The 14327-nt window shown below is 33.3% G+C and overlaps 1 protein-coding gene across 2 annotated transcripts in view; it reads left to right on the top strand.

Annotated features, from left to right (window-relative positions):
* PRKD1 (protein kinase D1) overlaps positions 1 to 14327 on the top strand; it is a 181023-nt gene that overhangs the window by 113047 nt on the left and 53649 nt on the right. For both annotated transcript variants that reach the window (XM_044665050.1, XM_044665051.1), the window contains 4 exons: positions 4144 to 4221; positions 6493 to 6772; positions 7826 to 7878; positions 10379 to 10451. In XM_044665050.1, coding sequence (XP_044520985.1) covers positions 4144 to 4221; positions 6493 to 6772; positions 7826 to 7878; positions 10379 to 10451 — 484 coding nt within the window. The remainder of the gene's footprint in view (positions 1 to 4143; positions 4222 to 6492; positions 6773 to 7825; positions 7879 to 10378; positions 10452 to 14327) is intronic.

The following is a 14327-nucleotide window of genomic DNA, read 5'->3' as shown; positions in this document are numbered from 1 at the left end:
GCGTCATTGATAGCACCCCGTGTGAAATACAAATGGAAAATAGATTACATATCTGTAGATTATGAAGTTAGCCAGATATTCCTCCTTGCAGATGTCATTGTGTTATTAATATCATACCCCACTTCTCTACAAGTACTTTTTAGTGAGATCTGTGGCCACTGAAGAAATCAGCTTCACCATGTAAATTTTAAAAACCAAGTGGGTATGGACTATACATTTTTAGATTTTTGATATGTACTATATGTGTATATATACACAGATATATGCAATTGAATAACATGGAAAATACTATTTAAAGCACAACTGAACTAGGTCTATAAGTGAAAAGAAGAGAATGTTTTGGATTACATAATTTACACCATTCTTACTGTGGTCCCAAACTCACTGTCCCCTTATTGACTACTTCAGTTCTTAAACCTATAGCAAAGGGATTTCCCAAAGCACAAGTCTGACCATGTCACTCCCTTATTCAATAGTTTCGGTCACTTAAATCTTAATTATCTTATCTTTATCTAATCCTTTTTAATTTTGTATAAGGAAAATCAAAATGGCAAATGATAAGTCAAAGGATAAATCATGTCTGATGACTAGGATGAGTAGATTACAGTATATTTCAAGTTATTTGTTTTCAGAAAAGGAGTCTTAACAAATTCCTTTTATGACACAGAGAGCTGATACCTAAACCAGGAAGATCAGAAACAGAGAAAGAAAACTTTAAACCAATCTCCCTAATGAAAATTGATGCAAAAATTTAAAATAAAATACTAGCAAGGAGAATATAGCAATATATCATAAGGATCATACACCATGATCAGGTGGGTTTTATAAAAGGAATGCAGAGATGGTTCAATATTAGAAAAACTATCAACATAATTGACCATATCCGTAACAAAACAGAAACCATATGATTATCTCAATAGATGCAGAAAAAGCTTTTGACAAAATACAACACCCACTCCTATTAAAAACACAAGAGAGAATAGGAATAAATGGAGCTTCCCTTAGAGGGATAAATGGCATCTATCTGAAACCACCAACAAGCATTTTTTGTAATGGAATAAGCTTGAACCCTTCCCAGTAAAATCAAGTGGTGAAGCAAAGATGCCTATTTTCACCACTGCTGTTGAATACTGTACTACAAATACTAGCTATAGCAAAAAGAGCATAAAATGAAATAAAAAAATATTCAAATAGGCAATGAGGACACAAGATTTTCACTCATTGAAGACAATATGGTGATTTACAATAGAGAACCGCAGAGAATCAACCTAAAAACTAACAGAAAGGATTAGCAACTTTAGCAAAGTTTTACTATGCATTTTAATTTACCACCAATAATGTCCAACAGCAAGAGACAAAAAGAGAAATTCCATTTAAAATAACTGTAAACAATATAAAATATCTGGGTATTTTTCTACCAAAGCAAATCCAACAACTATATAAATACACTTAAAAAACACTTTTCATACAAATAAAGTCAGGCCTAAACAATGGGAAACTATTCATTGTTTATGGGAAGACCAAGTTAATATAATAAAAATGACAGTACCTAAATTAATTTACTTATTCAGTGCCATAATCAAACTACAAAAATTCTTTCATAGAACTAGAAAAAATAAAAAGAAAACTCACCTGAAAGAATAAATAAGCAAAAATATCAAAGGAATTAATGAAAATAAATATGAAGGTATGAGTCCTTGATATTCTGGGTTTCAAACTTATTAAGTGATAAAAAAAAAAAACAACAAAGTGGTAATCATCAAAAGAATCTGATGCTGGCTAATAAAGAGAGTATTGGATCAATGGAATAGGATAGTTAATCAACACAAAGTCATAAATAACCATACTGACCTAGTATTCAGTAAACCTAAAGAGCCAAGCTTTGTGGGAAACAACTATTTGACCAAAACTGCTGGGAAAACTGAAAAACAATATGGCAGAAACAAGGCGTAGAATAACATCTCACACTATATGCCAAGATATACTCAAAATGGACACTATCTAAAAATAAAGAACTCAGAATAGTTTACCTGCCAGACTCATGGACCAGGGAAGACTTTTTGACCAAATAATACATAAAAAATATTATGAGAAACGTAGTGGATAATTTTAATTACATTAAACTAAAAAGATTTTGTACAAACAAAAAAAACTGCCACAAAATTAGAAAGGAAACAACAAACTGAGAAAAAAAATTATAGCAGGTATCTCTGACAAAGACCTCACTTCTTAAATATATTAAAGAATTGAGCCTAATTTTTAAAATTACAAAGCATTCCCCAATTGACATAAGATCAAAGGATATGAACAGGCAGTTGTCAGATGAAGAAATTAAAAATATTCTTATTCATATGAAAAAATACTCCAAATCACTATTGATTAGATAAATACAAATTAAAACAACATTGAAATACCACCTCACACACATCAAATTGGCTAATATGGCCAAAAAAGGAAAATGAAAAACTTTGGAGAGAATGCAAGAAAAGTATGACACTAATAGTGTTGGTGGAGCAGTGAACTGATACAATCATTCTAGAAAGCAATTTGGAACTATGCCCCAAAGGCCATAAAACTACATACCCTTTCACCCAGCAATTCCACTACTGGGTCTTTATCCTAAAGAAATCAAAGATTGGACCTGGACATGAATAAGCAGTTTTCACAGGATGAAATCAAAACTAGTAATAAGCACATGAAAAAGTGTTCTGAATCCCTCCCTATAAGAGAAATGCAAATTAAAACAACTCTGAGGTGTAAAACACCTCACACGTAGAAGATTGTCCAATATGACAGCAAAGGAAAGTGATAAATATTGGAATGGATGTGGCAAAATTGGGACACTATTACACTCCTGGTGGAGTTGTGAATTGGTCCAAAGATTATGGAAGGCAGTTTGAAACTATGCCCAAAGGCTTTAATTGAATGCTGCCTACCCTTTGACTCAGTCATACCATTGCTGGGTTTGTACTCCAAAGAGATAATTAGGAAAAAGACTCATACAAAAATATTTATAGCCACATTTTTGTGGTAGCAAAAAAATTGGAAAATGAGGGATTGTCCATCAATTGGGGAATGGCTGGATAAATTGTGGTATATGTTGTTGATGGAATATTATTGTGCTGCAAAGAATAAAGAACTGGAGGAATTCCATGTGAACTGGAACAACTCCCAGGAATTGATGCAGAGTGAAAGGAGCAGAACCAGGAGAACATTGTACACAGAGACTGATACGCTATGGCACAATCAAATGTAATGGACTTTTCTACCAGCAGCAATGCAATGATCCAGGACAATCCAGAGGAACTTAGGTGAAAGAATGCTATCCACATCCAGAGAAAGAACTGTGGGACCAGAAATGCATTAGAAAAGTAATGCTCGATCACATAGTGTAATAAGGATGGAATTAGAGTTTTGATGTGAAGGTATTACTCTACTGCAAAAATATGAATAACATGGAAATAGGTTTTGAACAATGATACATATATAATGCAGCGGAACTGTTTGTTGGCTTTGGGAGCGGAAAGGAGAGAGGGGAGGTAGGGGAAGAATGAATCATGAAACCTTGGACATTTTTTCTAAATAAAAATTTTAAAAAGAGAGTATGGTGGCCTCATAACAGAGTTGTTCAACTAAAAAAATCAAAGATTGGTGAAAACAACCTACTTATACAGAAATATTTATAGCAACCCTTTTTGTAGTAATAAAGAATTAGAAACTGAGGGATTGTCCATCAGTTAGGGGGATGGCTGAATAAGTTGTGATATATGAATGTAATGGAATACTATTTTGCCAAAAGAAATAACTAACAGGATGAGTTCAGGAAAATCTGGAAAGACATATGAATAGATGCAAAGTAAAGTGAGCAGAACCCGGAAAATAATGTATTCAGTAACAGAAATACTCTATAGTGCTCAACTGTGAAGGAATAACTATTATTGTTCTGACTCAGTATGAAATTCTGATTATACAGGCATTTGTAAACTGTTGCAATTTTTTTCCTGTTTTTTCTTACCTATCATCACTTAATTACATTTTATTTTAAACAGAGTCAAAAAGCATGATTAAAAAATGCATTAGATTTCCTAATTCTATGTTATTTGAAAATTTGGTAGAGGTTATGAATTTATTTTTTCATTACAGAGAAAACGACACTATTGGAGATTAGATAGCAAATGCATCACACTCTTTCAAAATGATACTGGAAGTAAATATTACAAGGTAAGAAAGGATTGTTTCATTTTTTTTTTTGTATTGCTTTCTCATATTTTCTCATGTGATATATTTTACTTATGAACATTTCATATTTAGGCCATTTAAAAATCATCTTAACTGCTTCCATCCCATATCACAATTTTATTAGATTCTTGTTTCTGTGTATTTTGTAATTCTCTGAAGAACAAAGTTATGACCTGATGACGCATCATAGAATTTGGTTTCCTGTACAATTATCCATGAAGTAGAAATTCTGAGTCTTCCAGGTGATTCTTTATTTAGAATGTCTGAGGCCAATAAAGATAGACTCAAAGTGAATTCTTAATGTGTACAGACAGTGGTTAGATACTTTATTTTCTCTCCTCAATCTCTCTTAGCGCCCCCTATCACTTCCTTAGAGATAAAAAATTTTTATAAAACCCCTTGATGCTTTGCCAGTGCTTTGTTTCTTACACAGGCATTATGGCATAGTCAAAAGGAGTATTGGATTTTAAATCCAGACATTTCCCAATTCTCTGTGATTTTTGGAAAAGCCATTTATTTTTTAGGTATTTTCCCCCCAGAAGTCAACTTTTCCAGGCCTCATTTTCCTCCTCTGCAACGTAAAGAAATTAATAATCATTATCCCTTTTGTGGAATTCTTGAGTTAAGTACTTTGCAAATTTTGAAGTGCTAGATAAAGGTAGCCATATATGTTATTAGAGGCAAATCATTTTATTTGGTAAGGGTGTTCCTTGAAAGGACTATCTGAAGGATATTTTACAATGGAAGACTTCCTTGCTTATTCTAAAAATAATCTACTGCCTTAATATTACCATATAAATTATACTTTCTGGAAAGGAGTTTTAAAACATCTTAGATATAGATCTTTCCCATGGATATAGCAGAATTGAATATTTTAATTTAAGTTGATCCCTATTTAGGGGATTCAGGGGGTAGTTAGGTGTCATAATGTATAGAGCACTGGGGAATGACTCATCTTCCTGAGTTCAAATCTGGCCTGAGATACTTATTCCCAGTGTGACCCTAGGCAAGTTACTTAACCCTGTTTGCCTTTGTTCCTCATATATGAAATGAGCTAGAGAAGGAAATGGCAAACTGCTCCAGTATCTTTGGCAAGAAAATCCCAAAATGGAAAAACAAAGAGTCAAACATTACTGAAATGATTCAACGATAACAAAAATATCCCCTCAACCTAGCTTCATGAGCTCATAAACCTAGACTTGGTAGGGACCTTAGATATTAAGTCCAGTTCCCTGGTTTTACAGATGAAGAAACTGAGGCCCCCAAAGAAAGTGATTTGTCCCATGTCACTCAGGGAGTATGTGCCAGAAGTGGGCTTCGAATTAAGATCTTCGACTTCACATTCAGCATTCTCCAGTAAACAGCTACTAGTCTTTATATACTGGTGAAGAATTCTTCACAAACTGCAATGTATTAGATGGGATTAATCTTTTAATTCTATTCAGCTCTGCTTTACACAGGAGACTGGATTCAAGATAGCATTCTCTAGATTAAACATGTATAATTTAAAATTTGATTAAACATTGTTCACTTCTCAGCTAAGGAGAAAAATACACATACAATCTATATGTATTATTTTTCTAATCTTGGAACTAAAATTATATTTTTTCTTAGTAAGTAAATTAATCTTTTTTATCATTAAGTAAAGAGTTAATCTCAAGAATCTCTTGGGATTCTGTTATGTTTGCTCTATTACAATATTTTCCCTGTCTTTTGTGTCTCAGCCTGGACTGCATTTGTCTTTGAAAAGCACAATGACATGTTATCCATCAAAGAGTAGTATTTCTCTAAACAACTCTACTTAGAATTACTCACTGATCTTTTTATGTTGCAGTAACAATTATAATTTAGAAACCTCATCTTATTTTCATAATCTTTCAGGATACTTAAAAAAATAAAGTTTCCTTAAATGAATTTAGAACAATTTAAGTCTCTACTTCATCTATAGCATTTTTCATTTAAATTAGACTCATTAATTTTCATGGGTATTAAAATAATAGCATTTCAAGAGCTCATTTATTCTTCATAGAGTTGGAAAATTACTTGTATTTCATATAGAATGAAGATTATAATGTTGGTGTATGATAAAAATTCTATCTTTTTAAAAATTAAATGTCTATCAACAATGGAAATGTTAAGTAATGTATCCTTTTTTGGTAATGTCTATTGGTATGTTCTAGAAGGATTTGTAAAGATTATTTCAGTTTACATATTTTTTGATAATCTACATGTAACAATCTATTTATTTCATAGGAAATTCCATTATCTGAAATTTTATCTCTGGAACCTGCAAAAACTTTCTCTTTAATTGCTAGTGGGGCCAATCCTCATTGTTTTGAAATCACTACAGAAAATGTAGTCTACTATGTGGGAGAAAATGTAGTCAGTTCCTCAAGCCCTTCATCAAACAGCAGCGTACTTACCAGTGGAGCTGGCAGTGATGTGGCCAGAATGTGGGAAATGGCCATTCAACATGCTCTTATGCCCGTCATCCCAAAAGGAGCATCAACTAGCTCTGGATCCAGTTTGCACAGTAAGTCTGACTTTCTTTCATTCTGTTTTTACTACATATAACTTGCTTTTAGGATCTTGCCACTTTGATTGGGAATGCTATAAAAAGATGATAATCCTTTTCCTTATGCTGACTCTCCATGAGTTGCTTTGGTTTCCCAATAAGTAAAATGAATACTCACTTCAAAAGGGTATAGCTTAGGGGGCAGCTGGGTAGCTCAGTGGATTGAGAGCCAGGCCTAGAGACAGGAGGTCCTAGGTTCAAATCCGGCCTCAGACACTTCCCAGCTGTTTGACCCTGGGCAAGACACTTGACCCCCATTGTCCACCCTTACCACTCTTTCACCTAGAAGCCAATACACAGAAGTTAAGGGTTTTTAAAAAATCATGTAATAAAGTAGTAGCAGATTTATATGAATCACTTTTGCTTGTTTTAAGCAGCAGCAACAATCTAGGTCTACTGTGCATGAAAGGAAAAAAGTGATTTGTCCTTTCTGATAGTGGCAGGTGTGAAAGAGCTCTGCTGGCTTAGACAAAATCAATGTGAAATACTTCCCTCAATCCTACCCACCATGGTGCTCTGCACACAATAGATGCCCAAAAACTGTTAATGAATGACACTCTGTCCCCGGGTGATAGTTTACCCATAAGCAGCATCAGGAACATAGTGTCATAAATCAGCTGCATGGAGGCACTGGAGAAAAATGTATAATTTTGAGGCCTATTTTCTCCCAAACAGTGATTTCTTTTAAAAATTTCCTACAGCTCTCCTAATCATGAAGTTGGTGCATATGCCTCACATTTGGGAGTAAGCGTGATGCATTTATTGACCTATTCTTCCAGTTTTTCTTTCCTGTCTTTCCTAACACCGATGCTAAAAAATTGTTAAATAAAAACTTACCAGAAGTAATTCTGTAATTGCAGGGCTATAACAACTATCTAATATAAAAATTTTTAGATAATCTAATTGTTCGTATTTACTTAAAAATAGATATGCCATATAATTTGTCACTTTTCTTTACCATTCACTCCAGAAATTCTCCTTACTATTTTCTTTTCATGTGTTTAATATCAGGAGACATATCCATCAGTATCTCTGTATCAAACTGCCAGATTCAAGAAAATGTGGTAAGTATTTGAGAATAAATTTTTCAAAATTTGGGGAAAATTGTTTAAGAAAAGAGAAAAAAATGGCCTCTACAGTGTTCTGTGACCTTGGACAAGTCATTTGGGCCTTCATTTCCTCATTTGTAAAATGGGGATAATAATACTCACAATACTTACCTTACAGTTTTGTTCTCAGAAAAGTATCTTACAAATCTTAAAGCATTATATTAATGTAATATTATTATAAATTATTTGGAACAAATTGATTAAGAACTTTAGGAACAGGTTTTTCTATTTGTAAAAATGATAGTAATCTAGTCCAATATTCTGATTTTGTAGATGAGGAAACTAAGTCAACAAAGTTAAGTGGCTTTTCCAAGGTCCCATAAATACTAAGAATCAGGGGCTTCAGTTGAACCTAGTCCTTGTATATCCTAATATTTCACATGGAAAAAAAAAATATGGCTTTTAGGGGGAAAAGAAATTGTGCTGAGATAATCCAAAATATTGATTCATTCTGATTCTTTGGTACTTGTTTTAGTGCAACATTATATGATAAGAACCTAGAAATACTGTTTGTCACTTGCACTCTCTGAAGTTATACTCAGTAAAACTTGATGGTTTTTCACATCTACTTACTCAAATTATAGAGGCATCATCTTTGAGTTTTTCAATTGTATAGTACAACATAGATACATCATATGTTGAAATTTTGTAATTTATCCTGCTTTTGTTTTTCTCAGGATATTTTTTCCCAACAGCAAATAAGCAAAAAATGAGTCGCTGCCACATTATTATGGCATAGCATACTGCTTTCAGCCCTGTTTAGCACAGGTTCTCTCTGTCTCTCTCTCTGTCTCTGTCTCTCTGTCTCTGTCTTTGTCTCTATCTATCTATCTATCTATCTATCTATCTATCTATCTATCTATCTATATCAGGGGTCAGCAATGTATGGTTCTCGAGCCATATCTGGCTCTTTTGAGGGCCAGATATGGCTCTTTCTGCAGGAGCCATAAAGTCAATTTTTTTTCAGGCGCTGTTATAGGAGCGCACATTGTGAGCACTGTACAGCTCTCATGAAATTACATTTTAAAAAATGTGGCGTTTATGGCTCTCACGGCCTAAAAGGTTGCTGAACCCCTGATCTATATAAACATATATCTAGTGTATGCTCTTTGTATGTGTTTATGTGCGTGTATTTATATAATTCCATCCTTTGCTTAAGTTTTATAACTTGATGGACATTTTACAAGCTTTCATAGTGATTATGTGACATTTTGTGTCTATAAAATAAAGATGGAAGGAATTCTTATAATCTCAGCTAAAAGTCAACTTTTAAGAATGTTAGGTCTCTGATGTACCCCAGAAAAAAGTAGAAAGCAAAGCCTTAAGCAAGACTGTAACTTGTTATAAAGAACATATTCCTATTAGACCTTCCCAAATAGAATGAGCATCCTTTGGAGGTAACGAGCTTCCCAATTCTAAATATTGTCTTTCAGAGGTTGAATGACCATTCTTTGGTCTACTAGAGATATTCTTGTTTCAGCTGAAAACAGTTGTAATAGATAGAGTCTGAGGACATTTTGAACTCTTGAGATTCTGTGACTTTCAAAAAGAGAATTACTAAGCTTCCTGATGTCTTTCCATGATATATTTTTTTAGTCTTTATCTTTAATGCAGTTCTTACCTTCACAAATCTTACACCAGGGCCTTTCAGGCATTAATCCTGTTTTAGATTTTGGGAACCAAGAACAAATGTAATATTCCTCCCAAATGATGGTCTTCAAATACTTGAAAACAGTAATTATCATTTCATCTAGAATTTAATCTTTTTTGCAAACTTAATTTCCTGTGGATCCTTCTGCTAGTCCTTTTCTTTTTGACAGAATTGCCATCACTCTCCTTCTGATTCTTCAATAAATATTCAACTTATATCAATACCTTTCCTCAATTCTGGTGTGTAGAACTGATCATAGTATATTCTAGATGTTATCTCCCTTATTTTCATTAAGTACTCCCATGACACAGCTTGTGATACAGTGGATAGAGCCCTGGACCTGGAGTCAGAAAGATCTGAATTCACATCCTGCCTCACACACTTGCTAGGTGTAAGAGCCTGGGCAAGACACTTAACTTTTGTCTGCCTCAGTTTCCTCAGCTGTAAAATAGGGATCATAATAGTATCAACCACCCAAGGTTGTTGTAAGAATAAAATGAGAAAAAAAATGTTTAAAATGCTTAGCACAGTGCCTGGCATTTGGGTTTTGGGTGTCAGCCATACCACACTATTCACTTAAGCTTTAAAACTATTAGAAACTTAGTCATATAAGCTTGGAAAATACCTACACACACACACACACACACACACACACATATATATGTATATAGATAGATACAGATATCCTTTGATGTTGAATATTTCTCATCAAAGCAATGTTTTCAAAATACCTTTTTTTATTGATCAGATATAACTGTTTTGCCTCTTAGCTAATACTTGGTGTATATTTGCTTGTGCCAACAGGACATTAGTACAGTATATCAGATCTTTCCAGATGAAGTGCTGGGTTCTGGACAGTTTGGGATCGTTTATGGGGGTAAGAACATTCACCAAATACTTTTTAACTTATTGATTTAAATTCCTAAACACATATTCATTCCACACATAATATTATGCATTATGCTGGAGACTGGAGATGGTGATTAGCATGTCATCAAAGTCTTCAAGGATCCTCAGGCAGAAAAAATGCAATTCAAGGCACACAGCACTTTCTAAATAAGTGCTATGTCTATAATTAACATAATATTTCTATAGAAAGCATTATAGGTAGACATATACACTATTTGTTTAATAACTACATATGGATGCCTATTTCATCTATATATAGAGAGAGATTATATATTTGTGAATATATATGCACACATTAAAAAAAATAAGAGGAAGTTATAGTGCCTAGGACTTAGAGAGACCTAGTTCAAGTCACTCTGACATAATAACTTTGTTACCAGACAAATTTTTACTTCTCTGGTAATTCTGTAAAACTTTAGGTTACGAGATGAGTTGTTGGTCTTTATCAGTGGAGAAACTTTCCACACAGCTGAAACCACAGGTTCAAATGGATAGACACATTTTCATATACATAGATGCAAGTTTATCTGTGTGTGTGCGTCATAGGTACATGTATGTGTATCACATTTTAACTGGTTACTTTAGGATCAATGCAGGTATAGATTAAAATTTGTCAGTTGGTTTAATTCAGCCATCTTTGACAAAATCGAATCCATCATGAAATACTCCATTAAAATGACCAGAAAAAATATCATGTAAATTTTCATCAGGTCATTGGAATTTTTATGCTTCATTAGGTTTTAATCTCTCTAAAACTGTCAGTATTTATTCACAATAACACTTAATTAGTCATCTTATATTTTTTCTCCTTCCCCCCCCCCCAATATATTCACATTCTCAGTACAAAAGAAAACAGAAGGTTTAGGGAAGCTAAGGTTAAATAAAAGAATGGACACTATCCAAAGGCAAGAGAAAATACCACTTTAAGATATAGTCAGGCTTGCTTTGTAGTATGCATTCTGAAAATGAGCAAAAATATAATAATACATGTTATAATTTGTGAACCAATATGTTTATTTTGCCAAGAATAAGAAATAGGGAAATTCTGTGGGAAGGTTAACAAAATTCTCCAAGCTAAGTCAACATATTTATTGATATATCTACAATGACTTCATTGCAAAGATATAAAGAAGGCAATAAAACCTAGACAGTATAGTGTAGGGTCAAGAAACAAAAGAAGCTAAAATCTTAAAGAAGGAACAGAAGTCTCAAGTTCTCAAGAACTAAGTAAAAATTAAAGTCATTTTGAATTTCTACCTTGAGCATAACAAATTGGTATAGTTGGCAAAAAGAGAAAATGATAAATTTTGGAGCAACTGCAGGATAACAAACACAGAAATACTTATTTGTTAGACATCTGGATTATGGAGACAATTATAGATAATGATTTGCAACTATGCCTAAAACTTGATAAATTCTGTATGCCTTTTGACCCAGAGGTACCACTATTAGGGCCTCACACAGAAGAGAAAAAAACAAAGAAATTAATATATATATATATATATATACACACACATATATATATATATATACATATATATATACATAACTATTTCTAGCAGCTCTTTTTTGGGAGGATGAACGAATAATTGAAAACTAAGGAAATACTCATTAATTGTGCAACAATGGACTATATTATTGTGTGTGTGTGTATTTTTATATGTGTGTGTTAGAATACTATTTATTGTTCTATAAAAATGGGATGGTTTTCAAAGAAACTTTCAATTAAGTGATGCAAAAGGAAGTAAATAGAGCCAAGAGAACAATTTATGCTATCACAACAACTTTGTAAGAATGAACAACTTTTAAAGACATTAGAATTATGATCAAAATGACCAACCATGTAAAATCACCCTCGACAACATAAAATACTTAACTACTAACACTTTCCACACAATTAAAACTAGATTTAAACAATTGGAAAAACACTGCGTGCTCATGCGTGGGATGAGCTAATATAATAAAAATGACAATCCTACCCAAACTAATTTACTTATTTAGTGCCATACCTATCAAACTGCCAAGAATCTTTTTTGCTGAATTAAAAAAAAAGCTATAAGAAAGTTCATTTGGAAGAACAAAAGATCAAGTATATTAAGGGAAAGAATGAAAATAAATATGAAGGGCCTAGCAGTATCAGATCTTAAACTGTACTATAAAACAGTGGTCCTAAAAACAATACGATATTGGTTAAGAGACATAAGGGAACATCAGTAGAATAGACTTGGGGTAAATGACCTCAGCAAGACAGTGTATGATAAACCCAAAGAGCCCAGCTTTGGGGACAAAAATCCACTGACAAAAACTGTTGGGAAAATTGGAAAACAGTATGGAGGAGATTAGGTTTAGATCAATATCTCATACCCTACACCAAGATAAATTCAGAATGGGTGAATGACTTGAATATAAAGTAGGAAACTAGAAGTAAATTAGGTGAACATAGAATAGTAGTGTACCTATCAGATCGATGGGAAAGAAAAGATTTTAAGACCAAGCAAGAGACAGAAAATATTACAAAATATAAAATAAGTCATTTTGGTTACATTAAATTAAAAAGGTTTTGCACAAACAAACCAATGCAACCAAAATTAGAAGGGAAGTAAAATTGGGGGGAAAGTCTTTATAACAAAAACATTCAACAAAGGTCTAATTACTCAAATTTATAAGGAGCTAAATTAGTTGTACACAAAAAGCAAACAATTCCCCAATTGATAAATGGACAAGGGTCATGAATAGGCAATTTTCAGATAAAGAAATCAAAACTATCAATAAACACATGAGAAAGTGTTCTAAATCTCTTATAATTAGAGAAATGCAAATCAAAAACAACTTTGAGGTACCACCTCACACCTGGTAGATTGGCTAACAGGACAGCAAAGGAAAGTAAAAAACATTGGAGGGATTTTGGCAAAATTGGGACATTAATGCATATCTGGTGGAGTTGTGAATTGATTCAGCCATTCTGGATGGCAATTTGGAACTATGCCCAAGGGACTTTAAAAGACTGTCTGCCCTTTGATCCAACCATATCACTACTCGGTTTATACCTCAAAGAGATAATAAGGAAAAAGACATGTACAAAAATAGTTATAGCCATACTCTTTGTGGTGACAAAAAACTGGAAAATGAAGGGCTGCCCTTCAATTGGGGAACAACTGAACAAATTGTGGTATCTGCTGGTGATGGAATACTATTGTGCTCAAAGGAATAATGAACTGGAGGAATTCCATGTGAACTGGAACAACCTCCAGGAATTGATGCAGAGTGAAAGGAGCAGAATCAGGAAAACATTATACACAGAGACTGACACACTGTGGTACAATAAAACATTATGGACTTCTCTACTAGCATCAATGCCATAATGCAGGACAATTCTCAGGGATTTTATGAGAAAGAACACTATCCACATTCAGAGGAAGAACTAGAAACTGTAGAAACTCAGAAGAAAAAACATACAATTAATCACATGGATCCCAGACATGTTTCAATGAGGATATGATTGGGGATGTTGACTTTAAATGATCACTCTTTTGCAAATATTAATAATATGGCAATAGGTCTTGAATAATGATACCTGTAAAATCCAGTGGAATTGCTCATTGACTATGGGAGAGGGGTGGGAAGAAGGGAGAGAAAGAACATGAATCATGTAACATTTAAAAATATTCTTAATTAATTTTTGGGGGTGAACAACCATGATTCCATTCTGACAACTAATGGACTAAATATAGAGAATGAGATACATATTTTTAGACATGCTCTTAACTATGAATATTTGTTACGAGGATTTTGCTTTAGTCATCTTGTTTTTCATTGTTTCTCCAAGTTTTGGGTTTGGGAGGAT

The sequence above is a fragment of the Gracilinanus agilis genome, chromosome 2, assembly GCF_016433145.1.
Source record: "Gracilinanus agilis isolate LMUSP501 chromosome 2, AgileGrace, whole genome shotgun sequence".
Lineage (NCBI taxonomy): Eukaryota > Metazoa > Chordata > Mammalia > Didelphimorphia > Didelphidae > Gracilinanus > Gracilinanus agilis.
This window is presented reverse-complemented; position numbering and strand designations above follow the sequence as displayed.